At 40.6% G+C, this 18,107-nt stretch overlaps 1 protein-coding gene across 8 annotated transcripts in view; it reads left to right on the top strand.

Moving 5' to 3' along the window:
* The first annotated feature begins 247 nt into the window (after positions 1-247).
* GEMIN8 (gem nuclear organelle associated protein 8) overlaps positions 248-18,107 on the top strand; it is a 29,490-nt gene continuing 11,630 nt past the window's right edge. For 2 of the 8 annotated variants that reach the window (XM_057419628.1, XM_057419633.1), the window contains exons 1-4: positions 439-517; positions 1,145-1,196; positions 4,622-4,658; positions 7,402-7,828. In XM_057419628.1, the coding sequence (XP_057275611.1) occupies positions 4,656-4,658; positions 7,402-7,828 (430 nt within the window). In that variant the 5' untranslated portion in view covers positions 439-517; positions 1,145-1,196; positions 4,622-4,655. Of the gene's footprint in view, positions 392-438; positions 518-1,144; positions 1,197-4,621; positions 4,659-7,401; positions 7,829-18,107 lie in introns of those variants that run through there. The other 6 variants (XM_057419630.1, XM_057419636.1, XM_057419632.1 and 3 more) reach the window with 6 other exon arrangements.

Here is an 18,107-nt window from a genome sequence, read left to right as displayed (position 1 = left end):
GGGCTGGAGGAAGTAGGAGGCAGCAGACGGGATTACAGGAGTTCGCATCACTGCCCCTGTGAGGGGCAGGTGCCTACAATGGGGCAGCCCCTTCCCGGAGAAGACTCTTGAGGTGACTGAGAGCCAGAGCCGGGCCCTACCGGTACCTCCCCGTAGCCCCACAAGATGGCGCCGCGGGACAGGAGATGGATGGGCGGGCGGAAGCGGCGGGAGGAAGCTTTGCCCGCCGTGCTCTCCCTCGCCGGAAGGAAGGGAAGGAGGAAGTACCGGAGGAGTTTTCGCTCGGTTTCTGCTCGGCTCTCCTTGCTCACCGGAGCCGCAGGCAGCCCGTCTGGGTGCGTGGACGGTGGTGCCCCTGCGTAGGCTGCGGATCAGGCCTCCCGCCTCGCTGGTCCGCGGCGGGACGGTTGAGGGAAGGGGCAAACCGGGGCGAGCGGTGGTGTGAGCGGTGGTGTGAGCGGGAAGAGAACAGCTCAGGAGGAAGTTTTGCGTTCGAGCTTGGCGGGCCGGAGAGGTGGTGCGTGTGGCTGGCAGCTCGGTTGTACGGGCTCGCGGCTTTTCGTCTTCTCTGCAAAATGCTGGCCTCCGGCCTGAGGCGGGGGGTAGAGCTGGAGCGTGAGGGATGCGCCGGCGTGAGCTTGTCTTAAGGGTTTGTTTTCCTGTCAGCCTTTTGATTTGTTTGCCCTATTTGGCAGACACAGGAGCTGCTTATGGGTTTTGTGATCTGTAAAGTCACTGACCAGTCTGTATGGCATCTGTGAGACGAGGAAAGGAATTTTGCTTTCACAAGCAATAGAGTAGAAGTTTCATCCTCTCCCTCGTTTATGGGTAAACTGCCAAGCCATATATGAAACATAAGCTAATTGAGGCTACTAATAACTGTGCAGCTCTCAGCACTCTGCTTTTGACCTGTGACTTTTGGCTCAGTTAGCTTTTGGGTTTGTGTCCTGGATCTCAGAGAAAAAAAAAACTCTTTTTGGGAGCAGTCAGAGGATTATGCTGTTTCCGCTCTGCTCAGGTCAAAAGAGCCGTAATGCATATGGTAAAGTTTGGTCTGCATGCTTTAGTCACAGGTCTAGTGATTAAACGTGGATTGTCCCTGCAATGAATGTAATTTTGTCTTATGTGTAGTTTCCATTCACAGGAATTGCTACTACTGGTGTAAAGACACTGCTGTGAAGACATCATAGTGATAGGTAGGTCTTCATAGGTCAACTAATTGTCCTGTTCAGATGATGACCAGCTGTACCTGTATCCTAAGTGCTGGACAGGTCTTGTATTTCGAGCCATTCACAAACAAGAATGCAGTGCATAGTGTTAGGAATTTAGGGAAATAACTTGTACTGCTGACTGTCTCAATCACAGGCTTATCTGTTTGACTAAGTAGGGCACTTTGGTATTAAAGTTGTATGCCAGCAATGCACAGTATTAATCTGAAGCACAGAGTGTCAAAACACTTTCCAGACATTTCCCTTTTCTGGTGGTGATTCTGCACCAAGAGTAAGCATTAGAAGTATAGAATGAAATAGGTGTTTTTAGGAAGTTGTACACTTTAGGTGTTGTTACATAGCATGATTTTCTTGCTGAATCCTTCAGATATTTTTAAAGAGTATGTAGTAGGGTGAGTTTAAAAATACACGCACAAATTGGTGTTTAACACCTTAAATTGTGAAATTTATTCTGATGGGATGTTGTGGAAATACTTAGTATTCATAGATTGAGAAAAATGGCAGCCTGGCTTTGAATTCCAGAACCAGTTTGGAGCTGAAAAAAGTATGTCAGCTGTCACTTGCTGAAATAGGGGCAAATGTACCAGGAAAAGTAATTCCTGTATGTGTGCTCTAGTGTTACATTTTACTGAATATCTCTAATCTCTTTGCCAGAAACTGGTTGCTGAGTTAGGGACATCTGTGGCCTGACTGAGGAAGGCACTTCTCACAGGCTGAAGAAGCAGGGAGAAAGGATGTGGTCAGCTGTCTGTTCTTTTGGGCATTTCTGATTCAAATGTATTTTGCCTTTCAAGGAAAGATTTATATTTTTTTTTGTTGAAATCTGTTGAATTTATTGAAGTTTCACCTTTGTTTAATAACATCTTATATTTTTATCGTACTGCAGTGCAACAGGTTCATCTTGTTCACATTGGTGTTCTGAATAGCCAAACCCTCCTTGATGCTGCATTGGTGTTTCTGGCTGTACCTGTTTCCTCCAATATGGCAGCCATGTGGCAGCACTATATCTAACACACCACAAGAGGGCTTTGCTCCCAGAATATGAGTTACATTGCCAAGTTATAAAAAACAATGATTCGTGATTGTGTTTCACAATATGACAGACATTGTCTCAACTTCCTTTGACTCACTTTGGGATTAAGTGCTGTCATTGCTTTGATCAGATTTATTTATTTTCACTAATGCTTACTTGCCTCAGGTTGGTAAGAGGACAGATGTGCTTTGATTTAAGGGAGTACATCTGTATTTAATTATCGGTGAGGAAATATTTTAAAACTGAGAAAAGGAAGTAATAAAATTTATTTTAAAAATAACTTTTTCATCATTAATGATCAGCATAGGCAAACAAATCTCTTACTCATTTTAAAGTCTACATTTGCTAGAGAGTTTCAAATGTTCAGTTGCATCCATATTTGATTTTTTTAAAGTATAAATTATAGAAGTAGAGTTATCAACACATTTTGTGCTTCTTGTCATGTTTCACATTTTATGTAGTTTGTTTTGGAAGAGTAATTCAGCTGAAAATTTAGTGTCCCAGCTTGCAACATTGTTATGCTCTGCTTTATGTTTGTAGTCTAATGTTTCATAAATAATTTATTAAAATTATTAATGTTTCTGTGTGTGACAAAACAGGTTTTTCATATTTGGTAAATTAATGTAGTTGGATAATTTTGCCAGAGTTTTTCCTCTCCTTCTCCTTTAGAAAATATGTATTAATAATAAAGTATCAAAATTCACCACTTAAAAAGTGTCTGCATGTTAAGCTTCAGCCCTAATATCTGTTTATGCAGAAGCTGGTTCAAAGAATCTTTTGTCAGGTAGGAATTGTGAGTGAACTGGAAAATGAAATACACATACTTTTTCTAAAGTGGAAAATGGAAGAATCAGTTACCATGGACTTAGGTTATTAAGTATGAGGAAAAATATATTATGACAACCTTGACAGTATCCAGATGTATATAGGGAAGGGACAAAAGTTGTGTGTGTCATGGGAGTGAAGTTTTAAAGAGGGCTAGCGTGGGAAATGAGATGTTTGAAATGAGCAGAGAAGGGTATCACAAGAGTCCTTTATGTACATGCGTGTTTCAAGTGTTACAAGTCACCACAGTGTTTTACAGTGACCTCAGCACTAGGTTTTCTTCTTCCTCCAAGCAGGCAGGAGAGAATACAATGAACTCGCATACTTTGGTTGCCTAACGTCTGATTCTACAATCCTTAGCTTTCATGAGTCATCCCATTGATTGTAAGGGGACTGCTCACGTATGTAGGTTTTCTTGTAGATAGGTTGATGTGACTGAGGGTTTGTAGGTTTGAGCATAGTGTAGGCTTTGCAAAGGATAATAGTTTGCTTTTGAAGTAGCAGCATGATTTGCATTTTCTTTGAATGTGGCTCATCCTTATTCTCCTTTCGTGCAGCATGGCTTGTCTTAGAGACAAACTGTTGTTGTTTAATCAGTTCAGACAGAACACAGCTGATGTATATACTAAATTCATATGCATTTTGAAAGATCTTAGTTTTAAACTGGTATAAATCTGCAACAGTTGTAAGTGCTGTCTTGGCTATATTCCAGTGTTGCTGGGAATTGCATTTTACTGTGTCTTATCAGTGGAAGTTTAGTGTACTGAGTTCCTGTTACTTTTCACTGTCACTCACCTGACATAAAGTTCAAATCAAGACTGAGAGTGTCAGGAGAAATATGTGCATGAAGCAGCTAACATCTTAATAATTGTCAGGTAGGGAGGGAATTCAGATTTTCAGTGATTCCTCTTGGTAAATCACACTGAAAATGATCGTAATTATAAATCCTGCCTGGTAGTTATAGATAGCTTGTTTTCCATCTCTTCCCTTACCAAGAAGAGAGATAAAGAAGGTATTGTAGGTGGTTATAAGTGCACCACAGATTTGAATAGAGTCAAGATGATGTCCTGGTTTCAGCCTGTTTTAATCATTTTATAGTAATTGCTTCCTTTATATATGTCCCTGAGCAGACACCACTAAAAAGTGAGAACAGTGCGTTTTGTTAAAGTTTATTATTTTTGTTCAGCATTTGGAAGATAAAGGTTGTAAAAGTATAAAGTGCATGAGACAATAGAAAAGGGTGCGGGGGGAGGGGTGGGGGTGGAGGGAAGCGTTCAGTCACAGCATTTTGGGCTGCGTAGTGTAGAAGGTTCCCTTTTCACCTTCTTATTTTAGTGGGGAATTTTAAGATTGGGATTTTTACTGAAGCTAGTCAAAAACTATAAATAAGACACTTCAATGAGTCGCAACAGAAAAGGGATATTTAATAGCTGTAGGCCATAGTATCCAAGTTTAACAAAAATATATTCAGTGCTTGTGACCATTTTAATACATACATTCTCATGAATTTAAAAGTTACTGTTCTCTTCTCTAGTTCACCTTGATCACCAGAACAAACTCCACAAGTGATGGTAAGTGGTCTTTATGTGTTTCTATGTAAGAACTTAGTCACTTCTTATATACAAAATGCATATAAACACTTACTGAACTGCCAGTGCAGACATGTAAAAATTAGATGTGAAAGTAGCTAAACTGCTCTAGAAATAGAATTCAGAATGTAACAGTGGATGATTTGTCTACTCCTGGGAAGACTCCAGAGACATAACAGGAAAATAACAGAGGACTCTGATCATTTGCCTTAGATTTATAGCTTTTGTTTCCTTGAGGAAATCTCTTATTTCCATTTATTCTGCAGCTGAAAAAGCACAGACACAGAACTAAGTTAAACTTTAAAGTGTTCCTTTCCCTTTTCCACCCCGATATAAAACATTTCTGTAATTTTTTTAACAGATGTATTTTTAAAATTCAAATGTAAAAGGGATTTCAAGGGTCACTTGCAACAAAAAAGCCACAAAAAGTAGTTGGACAGGCACCAGCATCACAGTTCTGTCTACATGAACTGGCTTTTTGTCTTCTTTTCCCTTAAATTAACAACTGAAGCTAGTCATCTAGACAAATTAGCCAGCTGGATTCCAGAGCTTTCAGTAAAGTGATGAAGGCCCTTTTTAGAAACATTTTTGAAGAACTGGGGATAATTTTTGATATTTTAAAGAATATGTTTTCTTCTTTGGAAATACATAGAATGTAGGAGCTACTTGCTTTTGTCAAGCTTCTTGATGTTTCAAAACCTGTTTTTTTAAGTACTGGGAAAAATAGAATGTTCTGAAAGTAACCTGCAAATGTATCAGATTTGACAACAGGAGGCTGTCTGACTGCTGAAGGGTGAGGAGTCAGTGTGGCATTCTTAAGAAAAGCAAGAACAGTAAATAAAACGTTGTTCTTCCTAGCTTTTAGGTGGCTGGCTGATTAAGAATGAAGACATTCCATATGGAAGACAGATGCTTTTCTTGCACCCACTCATGTTAAGAATAAATATTCTGAAATGCATGGTCTCATAGCAGTGCAATGTTAAACCAAGAGGAGAATCAGAATAAAGATTCACCCCCATGAATTGTTGCTTTTCAGGAAAGATCATTTGTCTAGACTTTTAAATCACATAGCTGAGTCCCACAGCCCTTCACAAACAGAGTGCAGTGTTTGATCAGAAATAACCTAAAGAATGCAAGTTTGTTGTCATGCATTTTCTTTATGGACTCTGTTAGCTGGAGGAATTTTGTTTCTGAAAGTGCTTCCCAATGACCTTAAAAAGCGATTGTATTTATAGATCTCTTATGGGATAACAAGCTAAATTTTGCAGAAAGAGGGGAAACATGAAAGTTACAATTATTATTCCAAATTCTCTAACATTTACGTTATTGCTTGAGAACCAGAAATTGAAAATAAATGTAAGGAAATGAAATTAACCTCTCGAAATTGTTGGCATTAAATGGAAGGTATTTCTTAGGGATGTTTTTTCTGTTTTGTTTTCGAATTATTTTCTCCCAGAAAATTATTCCTTAAAGGCGGCAGAATGGTGCCACTACAGATCAAGAAAACACACTTAAAGAAAGATTTTTGTCTTGTGCGCCTTTTAAAAAAAAAAAAACAAACAAAAACCCCAACTAAGCTAATAAAGGATTGTAAACATCACATTCGTCTCTGAAAACGTCAGCTAAATCTCGCCTTAGTTTTGAGTGTTTGCCAAAGCATGGCTTAATTAAAATTCTTTCAATTTAAAGTACAGACATTCTGGTTTGGCCCAGATAAAAGATTTTCTAAGGAAATTAAGAGGTGAGGGAAAGAAAAAAAGAAATTTATTATACTTGTTCTAGCCTCTAGTTTACTTTATGGCTTTCTTTCAGGATACCTTATTATCCCCTCATTTTGAAAGTAGGATGAGGGTGGAGATGAAATGGCCTGTACAAAGGGGGCTTAATGCTAGAGGGACTGGGGGGCTTTGTAGTCGCTGGTGAAATCTGAACAGCATGAAACTTTTTTTCAGGAAAACTGAAATTAACTGGAAGACAGGAGAAGGTGTGTTACAGTATGCTTCTTTCTATAGAACCATTTTCCATGTACTTTATCAGTGGTACTTTATTACCCCTTTTCATATGTTGGTTGCTGATGAGTACAAAAGGGAGATTTACTGGCAGCTTGCATTTGGCTAAATACAGTCTTGTTTTTGATCAAGGCTATGATGGATATATGAGCTTGGCTGAATTGCCATTTGACCTTTTCTGAGAAACATATTTTGGCAGGCAGATGGAGGAAATATGTTACTGGATAAAATGAATGCCTTTGTTTAATATGGAGGAATTTTAATCTCTTGTGTTTTCTGTCTGCGGATTTGGAAATCAGGTGTAGGTTGTAATACATACACCTTGGAATGGTTCGGTTCTTACAACTCACATAAGCAGCTAAGGAATTGTGGACTATGTCCACACAGCATATCCTCTAAAAAGAGCCAATTCCCACTGTAGTAGCACAAATACTTGAAAAATACCTTTTGGAGACTACAAATTTCTGTTGCTGATTCTTCACTGGTAGTTGTGTTGATGCAAAACCAGTCTCTTGTAATAGTAATAAAGTGTAGTGCAGTTGTACTGTGTTAATACTTGTCCTCTTTTAGACCTGTGTGGTTTACCGTAGGCAAAGGATGATTATTGATTAAAAGGCAGGCTTTGTGCTTGCGTTTACAGTGTTTCCTGCCCTCAATTACTGTTTGTTTTCTTTCTTTTTGGTGTTTTTTCCCTCTCCCCCATGTTTTGGCCACAGGAAGACGCTGAGCCATGGTATTCTCGGCAAGTGTACGCAAAATACTGGAAGCACTATGACTTAGCCATGCGCTGGATGCGTAGACACCAGCGAGCCTACAGGAAAGCCATGGAGTCCTTTTATCACGTACCATGGCATCTTCCTGCAGCCTTTCCAACTGGTCACTACTCAGATTGGGATGGGAATGACCTCCCACATACCCAAAGCTATTCTTCCAGCTCTAGGCCAAGTGGCACAGCTGTGTACCAGAGGGGAGCTCAGCAATATGCAGATGCCCACCAAGAGAGGGAGGATACTGACGGGGATTCTGAAATGGAGGAGAACTCTGAGTCTGAAGGGGAGATAGAATATGACTTGAGTAACATGGAGATCACGGAGGAGCTTCGCCAGTTTTTTGCACAGACAGAGGCACACCGAGAAGAACTGCGTAAGTCAATGCTTGTTCTGTGTTTTCTGGTTCTTGGTGGCCATAACACTGAATGATGGATGGTTTCAGCACCTACAGGTTTTGTAAGAATTCACAGAAACAGGTACTGCAATGGAGCAAGCCAAAGAAAATGAAGTAGGGAAAGCTGATGGGTGCAGTTAAGTATCATGCATTACAAATAAGTCTCAGAAAATGTTTCAAGGTTTTTTAGTACAAGGGAGAGAAAATCATGACTGCAAAGAGGAGAATAACACGTTTGTTCATAATATATTCTTCTTCAGTGCTGAAGGAAAAACTCCAGAATTTTTATGGTTAAATCTAGTTAACATGCTGCATGTTTGAGAAGGGAACCCAAAGGAAGTGCTTTACTACCTCTTTGAACCCTAGAGTAAAACCTCATTGTATTTTATAACATGGAGCATCCATTTTGCATGTTATTCTTTGGCTAACCCAACAGTAAAATTTCATGACCTTTTTCTTCTCCCTCTGCATCCCTAGGGTACTCTTCATTCTGTACTATACCACAAGTTTCTCTTTGTTTTACATCTTGATCTGGACCCAAGTCCTTAAGCAGGGAATGTAAGCCAAAGACTTAAGAATTTTCTCAGGTCTTAATCCTCAGAGGTATTGGTCATCTTTATTTCTATGAAATCCTTAAAAGAAATAAAAATTACGCAGTACTTTATTGACACATTACTTCATATACGAATGTTGCAGGCACATTTATTATCTGTTTCAAGAAAGCAGCATGATGAAGATAACTTCCACGTGACTCCAGTAGGAAATACCCAGAATGAATGATTAATAGAGCTTTCTCTGGAAGACGGAGATGTTCTAAAAATGCATAATAAACACAGTGATGGGGAGGGAGAGATAAAAACTGTGTTGTTTTAAATTCTTTGATCAGAGGGTATCTGGTGAGCTGAAACACCTCAGCTTAACTTCACACTTCCCATCAGTATGATGCACGGTTGATCTCAAGAAGCTCAGTGTTAGTACCCAACGTGCATCCATTTCTCATCATGCTTTCACAGAATCAGCTTGGTGTTCTCTGTTGAAATGTTCTTTTAATGAGGTACATAATGTTTTCAGATGCTTGTTTGTGTCAGGAGATGCATTTTATTTTCTTTGGCTTTATGTTGTCTTTATGGTTAGTGGGGTTTAAAGGTATGCAAATGATTGAAGTGGTATCCTTGAAATTGGGAAATCTGGCCTCACAGATGTTCTCTATTGCAAATATACTAGATGACCTTGGTATAGCTATTTAATCTCTTCCTGACCCCTCACTGGCTGCTCTTGCTAAAAATATGATTTGATTCTTTATGATGAGCAGATGAATTGGGAAAAGGTTTGTGACTCAGAATACAGATTTTACTTTTGTTCCTTCCACCGCAGTGGTACCTGGAGGCTTTTGGAATAATTAGGTCTCTGCCACGTGCCATGTAGCAGCCTAGTTCTGTGTAAGCGTAATTCCAGTCACTTCAGCGGCACTGTTTCAGATCTTCATGCAAATTTAAGCTGAATCTGGTCTTTAGCTACTACTTGCCTCAGTTGCGATAGTAGTTTCCCTGCTAAAATGAGGTTAGTAATAATAAGCTGTAATTCCTCAAAGCATGAAAAAGTAAGCAAGTACTTGATTTAATTGAAATTTTAAAGTGCTGTGGAGCTCTTGGGTGAACAGTGCTATCTAAATGCTAAATTTTGTGAGTAGGAAAAAATACGATGTGATCTTGTTCAGAAATAACTTTTTTCTTGTGTGGTAAGGGAAAAGGAAAATAGAATGAAACAGATTTTTCTAATTCTGTTGAAGTTTCTCAGAAGAAGAAACCTAAGCAGCAGGAGGAGAGGAAAATCATTGTTTACCTGACGGCATGGAAATGAGCTGGTATGGCAGACATGTTGAAGGCAGTACCACTCTACTTCAGGAGGTAGTATTATTGATTTTCTTGGATGCTGTTTCTGAACAAAATGAAATTTGGGGTTCATTAAGCTGCAATTCATAATGATGCTGTCATATCTTTTATACTGTGCTGAAGAATGATTCTGTCATTCTGTATCAGTGCTCAAGAAGATGGAGATAATGCATCTACAAAAGAAACCCACAGTTACTTAAGTAACTGCCTTTTCCTTTTAATCCCCAACTGTATGTCCTGGGCTGCTCCCCCTAGCTTAGGAGGAGATTTATAGAGAAACTTGGGCACTAAAAAGCTGAATAACACCTGAAATTTAGGCATCCATGTCCAGCAGAGACATTTGTAATGGTAAGAGTTTTCAATTTTCTTTATGAACTGGAAAGTAATGTTTGAGTATGTCAGAGTGGAATACCAATAGTGACTTTAGCGATCAGTTGAAGTATAAGTCAGCTGTTAAGGAAGGTTAAGGGAAGGGCTGTCTCGTGTTTTCTTTCTCTGGCGTAAATAAGAGGCTATAGGTGGAGTTCACAGCCTTTGACTCCTGCACCTTGACATGCACTTGGTAGAGGACACCTGGCTTGCTCTTCCTTTAAAATGAATACCATGCAGCTTTGGTACATTTGTTGGCAATTTACTGAAGTGTGAGACATATGGGAAAAGAAGAAGAGTGGGACAAATAGAAAGGGGAATTTGTCACATAAGGAAGGAGATGCTATACAGAGGGGTGGAGGTCTAATTTATCTTTGTGAAGGATGACTTCCATGAGTGGTGTTTTTTCAAGCCCTGCAAAATCAGGAAATGCTATGCAGCATTAAAACAGTTATTTGGATATGCATAATGAGAGTCTTGATTTCCCAAGTAAGATATAACTGGTTCCCACATTTCATCCATGTCTCATCAACATGTGGAAGGATAATCAAAAGGACTGAAACAAATCCTAGCTGATGTCAGACTCTTCACTTCTAATGCTTGATCTGGAGTCTGCTAGAGGTGATCACAGACATCAGGGGCTAAGATCTTGCAGACTGTAACTGTGGTAGATTTACACAGGCCTGAGATGTAGGTGGGAAAGACGTTTGTGTCTGGATGGTGCCATGCAAGCATTAATGCTAATTGTAAAGAGAAGGGTTTCAAACAAAGCTGTCCCGTCAGACCAGCCAAAGAGGAAGAACTCCAGGTTTATTTCATTTTTCAGTAAGTGCGACAAACTTTAAGAACTAGCAGATTCCTCACTTCTGTTCACAGTGGGCATTAGCAGTGGTTGGCTGACTTGTACAGTAAAGCCTTTGAAACTGGCAAACTATGAGCCGTGCTGCATGATTTAACACTTCAGCAGTAATACAGTTGTTCACAACCAACCTCTTCTAAAACAATCTACTTTTTGTCTTTGAATTCATGTCAAATTCTTACTAGTTTTTAGGTTCGTGTCATGTATTTCAGTCAAGTTATGTGTTCCTGGAATGCCCCAAAGTAACTGGGAGTGTTTTGCTGAGCCTGTATGAACTCAGGCATAGTAATGCAGTACGAACTTATCTTGTGTTCTAGATATATAGTGCATTTGGTTATAATGTAATGCCCCTACAGACAGTTTACATTTCTCTGAAGTTGTTTCTTCATATGCTATTGTAATTGTTTAGTGATTCTGTTTTTTAGGGGCATTTCTTGTCAGGTTAGTCTGTTGTTCTAGTTCTTCACGTAACTGGTGATCCTAATATACTGTGCTTCTGGGGGATGTTTTTAGTTGCATTTAAAAATCTTCCCTCTGGCCATTGAAATGCATGAAGTTATTTCTGGGTTACCATACTTGTCAGACCTAGATAGTGTACTGAATTCTCCAGACATCCTGGGTGTAAAGAACAGAACACTGTAAGTTACCTTTTTATATTTGCAAGAGTTAAAAGGACAAAAACCAAGAAAGGAAGATGCACAAGCCCAGCAAATCTGTAAATTATCTAACTGCACGTATTTTATCACACTATTAAATTTAGCCTTTGAAACATGTAGTTTGTCCTTATGCAGTTTTTCTTTGTTCCCTTTTTGCATATAAGAGAAAGTGACTTCTGTAATTGAGTGAGTGCAGTATTTCGAGTACATTAGGAACCATTCTGTAGTAGTCAGCAGGCAATGAGACAGTGTCCTTTATTTAAAAACAAAAGCAAAGGAAAGTACCATCATGTCAGTTCATTACTGACGGGTAATAGTCTGCCAGTTGTTATTGCTGTGACTAGCTTTTTCCATTAAAGCCTCTATATTGCCCACACATACCCTCCAGCTTTTCCCAAAATAATGTTGTCTCAACTTACAATTTTCATGCCAGATGGAAAACCTTTTAAAAAAAATTGAAAGGAAATGGTGAATGAAGATGATTGTTTCAAATCTGCAATTTGTAGGGTTTTTCCTTCGGGTTTCTTTTTCTCTGAGAGATGACAGTTGTCACTGCCTCCTCCGTGAAGAGGGAGCACTGGAATTTTCCATGTTTTGAAACTTGTTTGAACAGTAACAGATCTGTGAAGCTTTTGGTTTTGTTTAAGGCCTGTGTGCTTCCTTGGAAAACAGACTTTGATCGAGGTTTTTTGCCACCATGGTTTCCATCTTTCTTCCACTTCTCCCTGTTCTTCATCTGTTTTTCTCTCCATCAAACTGTAGTTCAGATCCTTAGTCTTGGTCACCAGCATCTCTTTCATTTCTTCTTCCCTACGCTAAACTTTCAAAACAGTGTGGATGGTGAAGTTAAAAATGTCTGCTCAGCTTCCTTGGCTTTGTCAGCCTTGGTTGTCACATGAACTTTTACCATTCTCTTTAGAAGTTGAATCACTGAAGCTTCTGAAGAAATGCTTGTGAAAAGTGTTCTCTGCAGTACGTGTGGGCGTTTGGGAGATGCATCTGAACCACGTTCCTCTATGAACTGAAGGAGAAATGTGAAAGGCTTTCCTTTTATACCATGTCTCTGCTTTGATGATTGAACCTTTTATTGTATAGCAGCAGAATCTTCTCAAGTGCACACGCTGTGTCCAGTGTAGAGGCTGTGTTATTTGGTACTGGAAGCCAACAGCTTGAAAAAAAATAAAATAAAATGCCTTCTTACTAGAGAAACAAGGAAAAGTGCTACAATTTTTACTGTTTTAATATTGAAAACTAATCTGTACATGCAAAAATAGAGGGTCTGAATTGAATGTAGATAGTAACAGTTGGGCATAGTTTTATATCTATTTCCTAAGAGTATCAATTTGAGAATTCAGCCATTCCTAGAATATGTGATAGTCAAGAAAACGTCCTTGGATTTCATATTAGGGACAGAATTAGAGCTTAGGAGAATGTATAGTTTTGCTATGTGGACCTGTGTCTTTCCTATCAATCCAACACATTGTAACAAATGGACATTATGCTGTACTTGCCACTACAGGAATTAATGGAAGAGAGACACTAGAAAGCTTGAGGTGCTGCTGAGGAAACTCTGCTTTTTGTTTCACTGGACCAGAGACAGTTGGAAATGGACATCCTCTGCTGAATGCTCAGGAGAGTTGTGTGAGGATCAATACACAGAACTGGAAATTATATGTGAAATTTTTCTTATTCGTTATGTGCCTCTGGGTGAAACTTTGACAGTGTTGACAAACCCTAAAACTATGCAAGTGCAAGGCCAGGCTTGTTTTCTTCTGCTAAGAGATGCTTCAGTTTTCAGCTTCTAGGTGGCATCTGAGGATGCTGTGGACCAGGATGCAGCCTGGACAGTTGGGTAGAGCTGGGGCCTGGAATGCCACTTCCCTGTCTTTAAGTGGCTGTACTGGGCTCAAACCTTCCTAAGCATGCTGTGGATTTCTGGTATTTGACTTACAGCAGGTTCATAGCTAGGAGCACAGGAAAAGAAGCTTACATGGTTCAGTGCGGCTGTAGCATAGGCACTGCTTTAAGAGGAATGCCAGGATGTCAAACACCCTCTATTTCCTCTTACATTTGATGGAAATGAAGAATGCTGTCTTAATATGTATTAAGCTTTGGAAACCTGTGTTGGAAATTGTCACCCTTTATTTGTCTGTCTAATGTGTTCCTGTTACTGTATTGGAGATAGTGCATACCACAGGTGGCTTGTTGAGAGTTTCAGTTTCTTCAGATTTATAAGGGGTTTTGGGTAGCTTAGCAGGAAATAAGCAAAAGCCTCAAGTGGTAAAAGAATGAACAATTTGATCTGAGAAGAATTGTTCATTCCAGACCTTTTGCTTAACATTTAAGTTAGATGTCATCCTTGTGACCAGAACACATTGTGTCAACATCATCTTTGCTGAACAAATATGGGATTTGAGCTACTCTTTCTCTCAGAGAACTGTTATCCTTAAGTTATTCATGAGGCAGTAAGAGAAGTCTGGTAATCTTGTATTGTTGCTGCTCTTAGTGAATTTGTGGTAAAACTACTTCTGACTGGATGTCTGTGGCTTGTCTTGAGGATATGAGAATGAGATGTGCAGGACAGAGGCAGATCATTGCCCCTCTCAGCTGCCCTGTCCCTCACTATCCATGTGCTAGATCTGCTTTCGATAGTTGTGTCTTGATAGTTGCTGGTCTCAGAAAGTTCCTGTGGAAACAGGTCAGTGGCTTGCAGTGATGAATTAGCTATTGAAACTTTCTCCTTGCAAAGACAATACATGCAGTAACTCTGTTTTAGGTCAAGTAAGCAGAGTGCCAGTGCCTGTTTTGTGTCCATGCAGTTTCCAAGGTTTGAGGGCATTGCTGGGATATACCTGGGCTTTGGCAAAGAACTACCAGGTAGACTCCAGGGCTGCGATGCCACATAAAGAACAGGGAATCCTTCCCCAGTCTTGTAAGAGCAAAACCAGCTTTCAGAATGCTGTTATGGAAGATTGCTTCACATGGGAACAGTTCAATGTGGGAAGATGCAGACACTACTTAAACTCAGAACTCGTGCTGGTAATTTTTTGAAGGCAGCTCTGCCTGCTTACTTATGCCGTTAGCATCTGCAGCTGCTCTGAGTGGCTCCTCTGGTCTTCTCTCCATTCTTTGTCCCCGCAGGGGAGCCTGTGGAAGCAGCTGCAGCTGCTGCGGAAAAGAGCAGGTGAGACCATGCTGACAGACACAGCTCTAGGGAAAAGTGGCATAAAAGCTGCTCTGCTGCTCTGTGCTAATCACTCAGTTTGGGCAGTCTGTCTTTACTGTTTATGCACTTTCCCATTTCCCCTAAAATTCTTTGTTTACTGGTTCCATCTAAGTGCCACATGGAGCATTTTTGCATCTCTGAATGATTTTACTTAGGAGACAGCTCTTGTCTCAGTTCTGTGCTGATAAATTTGAATTCATTAATTCATTGATAGTACTTTCAACCTTGTAAGAGGAAACAGTGATAGTGTGGGCTGTGAATTAAGCATTTTATAACAACCTTTTTTGTATCTACCTGGGGGATCTGCTTCTGTACCAAGAATGTTTAAAGTTTCAACAGTGGAGTAATTGTGAAAAACCAGTGCTCTTTATCTACAAAATCTGCTAAGAATCTACAAGAGACCAGGGCAGCAAAATATCTCAAGTGTTACACATTTTAGATGTATCTGTTATAAAGTAAACTTCTTGTACAGATTTGCTTGGAGACACAACATTTACCCCTGTTAATTTTATTGGGTGTTGTTAATACCAAGACTTCAAAGGCGTCATTTCCTTTTCAACATCTCTCACTGTGCCTCAGTTTTATCAGAAGCATACAGATGGAATTCACATCCTTTGTCATTTGGGAGATGTGGGTGCTGCAGAGGCAGAAACTGAGAGTTCAGAGACTTCTGTCTGCCTGGGTCTTTTTGAATCTAATTACCTCGCATACTCAAAATGGAGTGAGAGAGACAGACAGAGGCTGTTAGGCTCCCCATCTCAGACTTGGGTGCCCTTTACGGACTTCCATGATGGCCTTGGACATGCCGTTTGGGGCTAGATCCATAAAAGCTTGCAACAGAGGTGGAATTTAGAAACAGATGTCCAAAATAATAATCTCTCTCTTCCATCCATGCCTTCCAGGAAGAAGGGAGACAGTAATTTGTAGCCAAAGGATGGAGCATCTTAAACCCCAAGGTGCAAGGGGACATTGTCAGTGTTGTCTTTTCCAGTGGCTGTGTTAAGCAGCTGTCCTACCTTGTGATGTGATCTGCTATGAAGCCCATATCAAGGAATCTAAAGCACTGTGCTGCACTAGGAATTTGTGTCCATTTTCTTTTTATTTGGACCTGTACTAGTGTTGTGGTTTAAGGCACTAGAGGGGTGATAGCACTTCCCTTTCTATCAGGTTGATGTGACAGCACACCAAGAAAGAGTTGTGCTGCAGCCATATGAATTATTCAGTATAGATTGATCCAGCTGTTCATTGGTGTTATAATTGCTATTGGCTTCCAAAGTACCCAAACCTGTTTGTTTGGCCACCAAAGCTTTCACCCTGATATTTTCAAGGACATATGTCTAAGTTGTCGTAACACTGCTCTGCAGTACACTGAAATCACGGAGGCAATGTAAAATAGAAAATAAATCTGAAATGGATATTTGTACTGAAATTAGATTTATACTAAATAAATAGCATGAGTGTTACGCTATTGATTGCTGCTGTTCACATTTAGCTGGATAAGAATCTTGTGGGTTTAATTTCATTTGTAATTGCTGAAGTGGTGGTTGTTGAGCTGAAAGTCAGCTCTCTGTTAATAGTAATTGGAGAAACTCTGCCAAGGAATGTAGGTCTCCAAAGATCATGCTGGGCCTCAATTTTAATATGATTCTTCATATGCTAGCAAGTCAATGCCGCTGTTCTCCCACTCTGCACAAGCTTGCAGAGCACCTTCATATCTAGAAGGTCTGCAATTTCTGATGTGGTTGCTAAGCAGAAGGGTTGGAAGACTCACTTGAAGATTCATCTCTTGTCATTGCTTTGGGCTTTTTGGCCACTGGTATGGTGGGGAGGAAGCTGAAAATCTGTAGAAGAGTCCAGACTATGTAGACTGCATCATGTGTGATATGTTGGTGGAGGAGGTGTTGAGGTAGTAGATGGCAGAGCATCTGGATGACTTTGGAAAAGTGCAAGAAGTATCTGCCTTTTTCTCATCTCTCCATTTGTCAGTACATAAAGTTGGTGATGCGTAGTTATTTACATACCCTGATTTTGCATTCTTCCCTTGGCATTAGTCATTGGCCTCTGTCATGAATGCAGTGTCAGGCTAGATGGGCTTTTAGTCTGATGGCTCTCCTCATGTAAAGTCTTCTCTTTCTCAAGTTAATTACACACTTCCTTCCTGTGAGAATTGCCCCACTGAAGCAACAGAAGCTTCCCAGTTGCTAAGAAGTACAGCTTAACTCTGAAGGTCAGGTCAGGACCCCACCTGCCTTTTGGAAAGAAGACAGTGCTCAAACTTCGACTCCAGCAACTGACTCTGGAAGTATTTCTAGTGTCAAACATTTCCCTTTTGCAGAAGGTACGACAGATGCGTATCTGTAGGTTTTCTGATAGGCTTCTTATAGATATAGGCATATTTTCCCAATCATAGAATAGTTAGGGTTGGAAAGGACCTTAAGGTCATCTAGTTCCAGCCCCCCTGCCATGGGCAGGGACACCTCACACTAAACTGTGTCACCCAAGACTCCATCCAACCTGGCCTTGCACACTGCCAGGGATCTAGCATTGACAGCTTCCCATTCCAGTGCCTCACCAATCTCACAGTAAAGAACTTCCTCCATGTATCTAACCTAAACTTCCCCTATTTAAGTTTGAACACATTACTCCTTGTCCTGTCAGTACAGTCCCTGATGAAGAGTCCTTCTCTGGCATCCTTGTAGACCCCTTCAGATACTGGAAGGCTGCTATGAGGTCTCCACGCAGTCTTCTCTTCTCCAGGCTGAACAGCCCCAACTTTCTCAGCCTGTCCTCATACAGGAGGTGCTCCAGTCCCCTGATCATCCTCGTGGCCCTCCTCTGGACTTGTTCCAACAGTTCCATGTCCTTTTTATGTTGAGGACACCAGAACTGCACACAATACTCCAGGTGAGGTCTCACAAGAGCAGAGTAGAGGGGCAGGAACACCTCCTTTGTCCTGCTGGTCACATTCCTTCTGATGCAGCCCAGGATACGTTTGGCTTTCTGGGCTGCAAGCACACGCTGCCGGCTCATGTTCATTTTCTCATCACCAACACCCCCAATTCCTTCTCTGCAGGGCTGCTCTGAATCTCTTCTCTGCCCAACCTGTAGCTGTGCCTGGGATTGCTCCAACCCAGGTGCAGGACCTTGCACTTGGCATGGTTAAACTTCATGAGGTTGGCATCAGCCCACCTCACAAGCATGTCCAGGTCCCTCTGGATGGCATTCCTTCCCTCCAGCATATCAACCGAACCACACA

The sequence above is a fragment of the Pezoporus wallicus genome, unplaced genomic scaffold (assembly GCF_028554395.1).
Source record: "Pezoporus wallicus isolate ANWC-B61680 ecotype Strahan unplaced genomic scaffold, APGP_CSIRO_Pwel_v1 contig_5767, whole genome shotgun sequence".
NCBI lineage: Eukaryota > Metazoa > Chordata > Aves > Psittaciformes > Psittacidae > Pezoporus > Pezoporus wallicus.
Note: the sequence above shows the minus strand (reverse complement) of the source record. Positions and strands in the feature narration are given on the sequence as shown.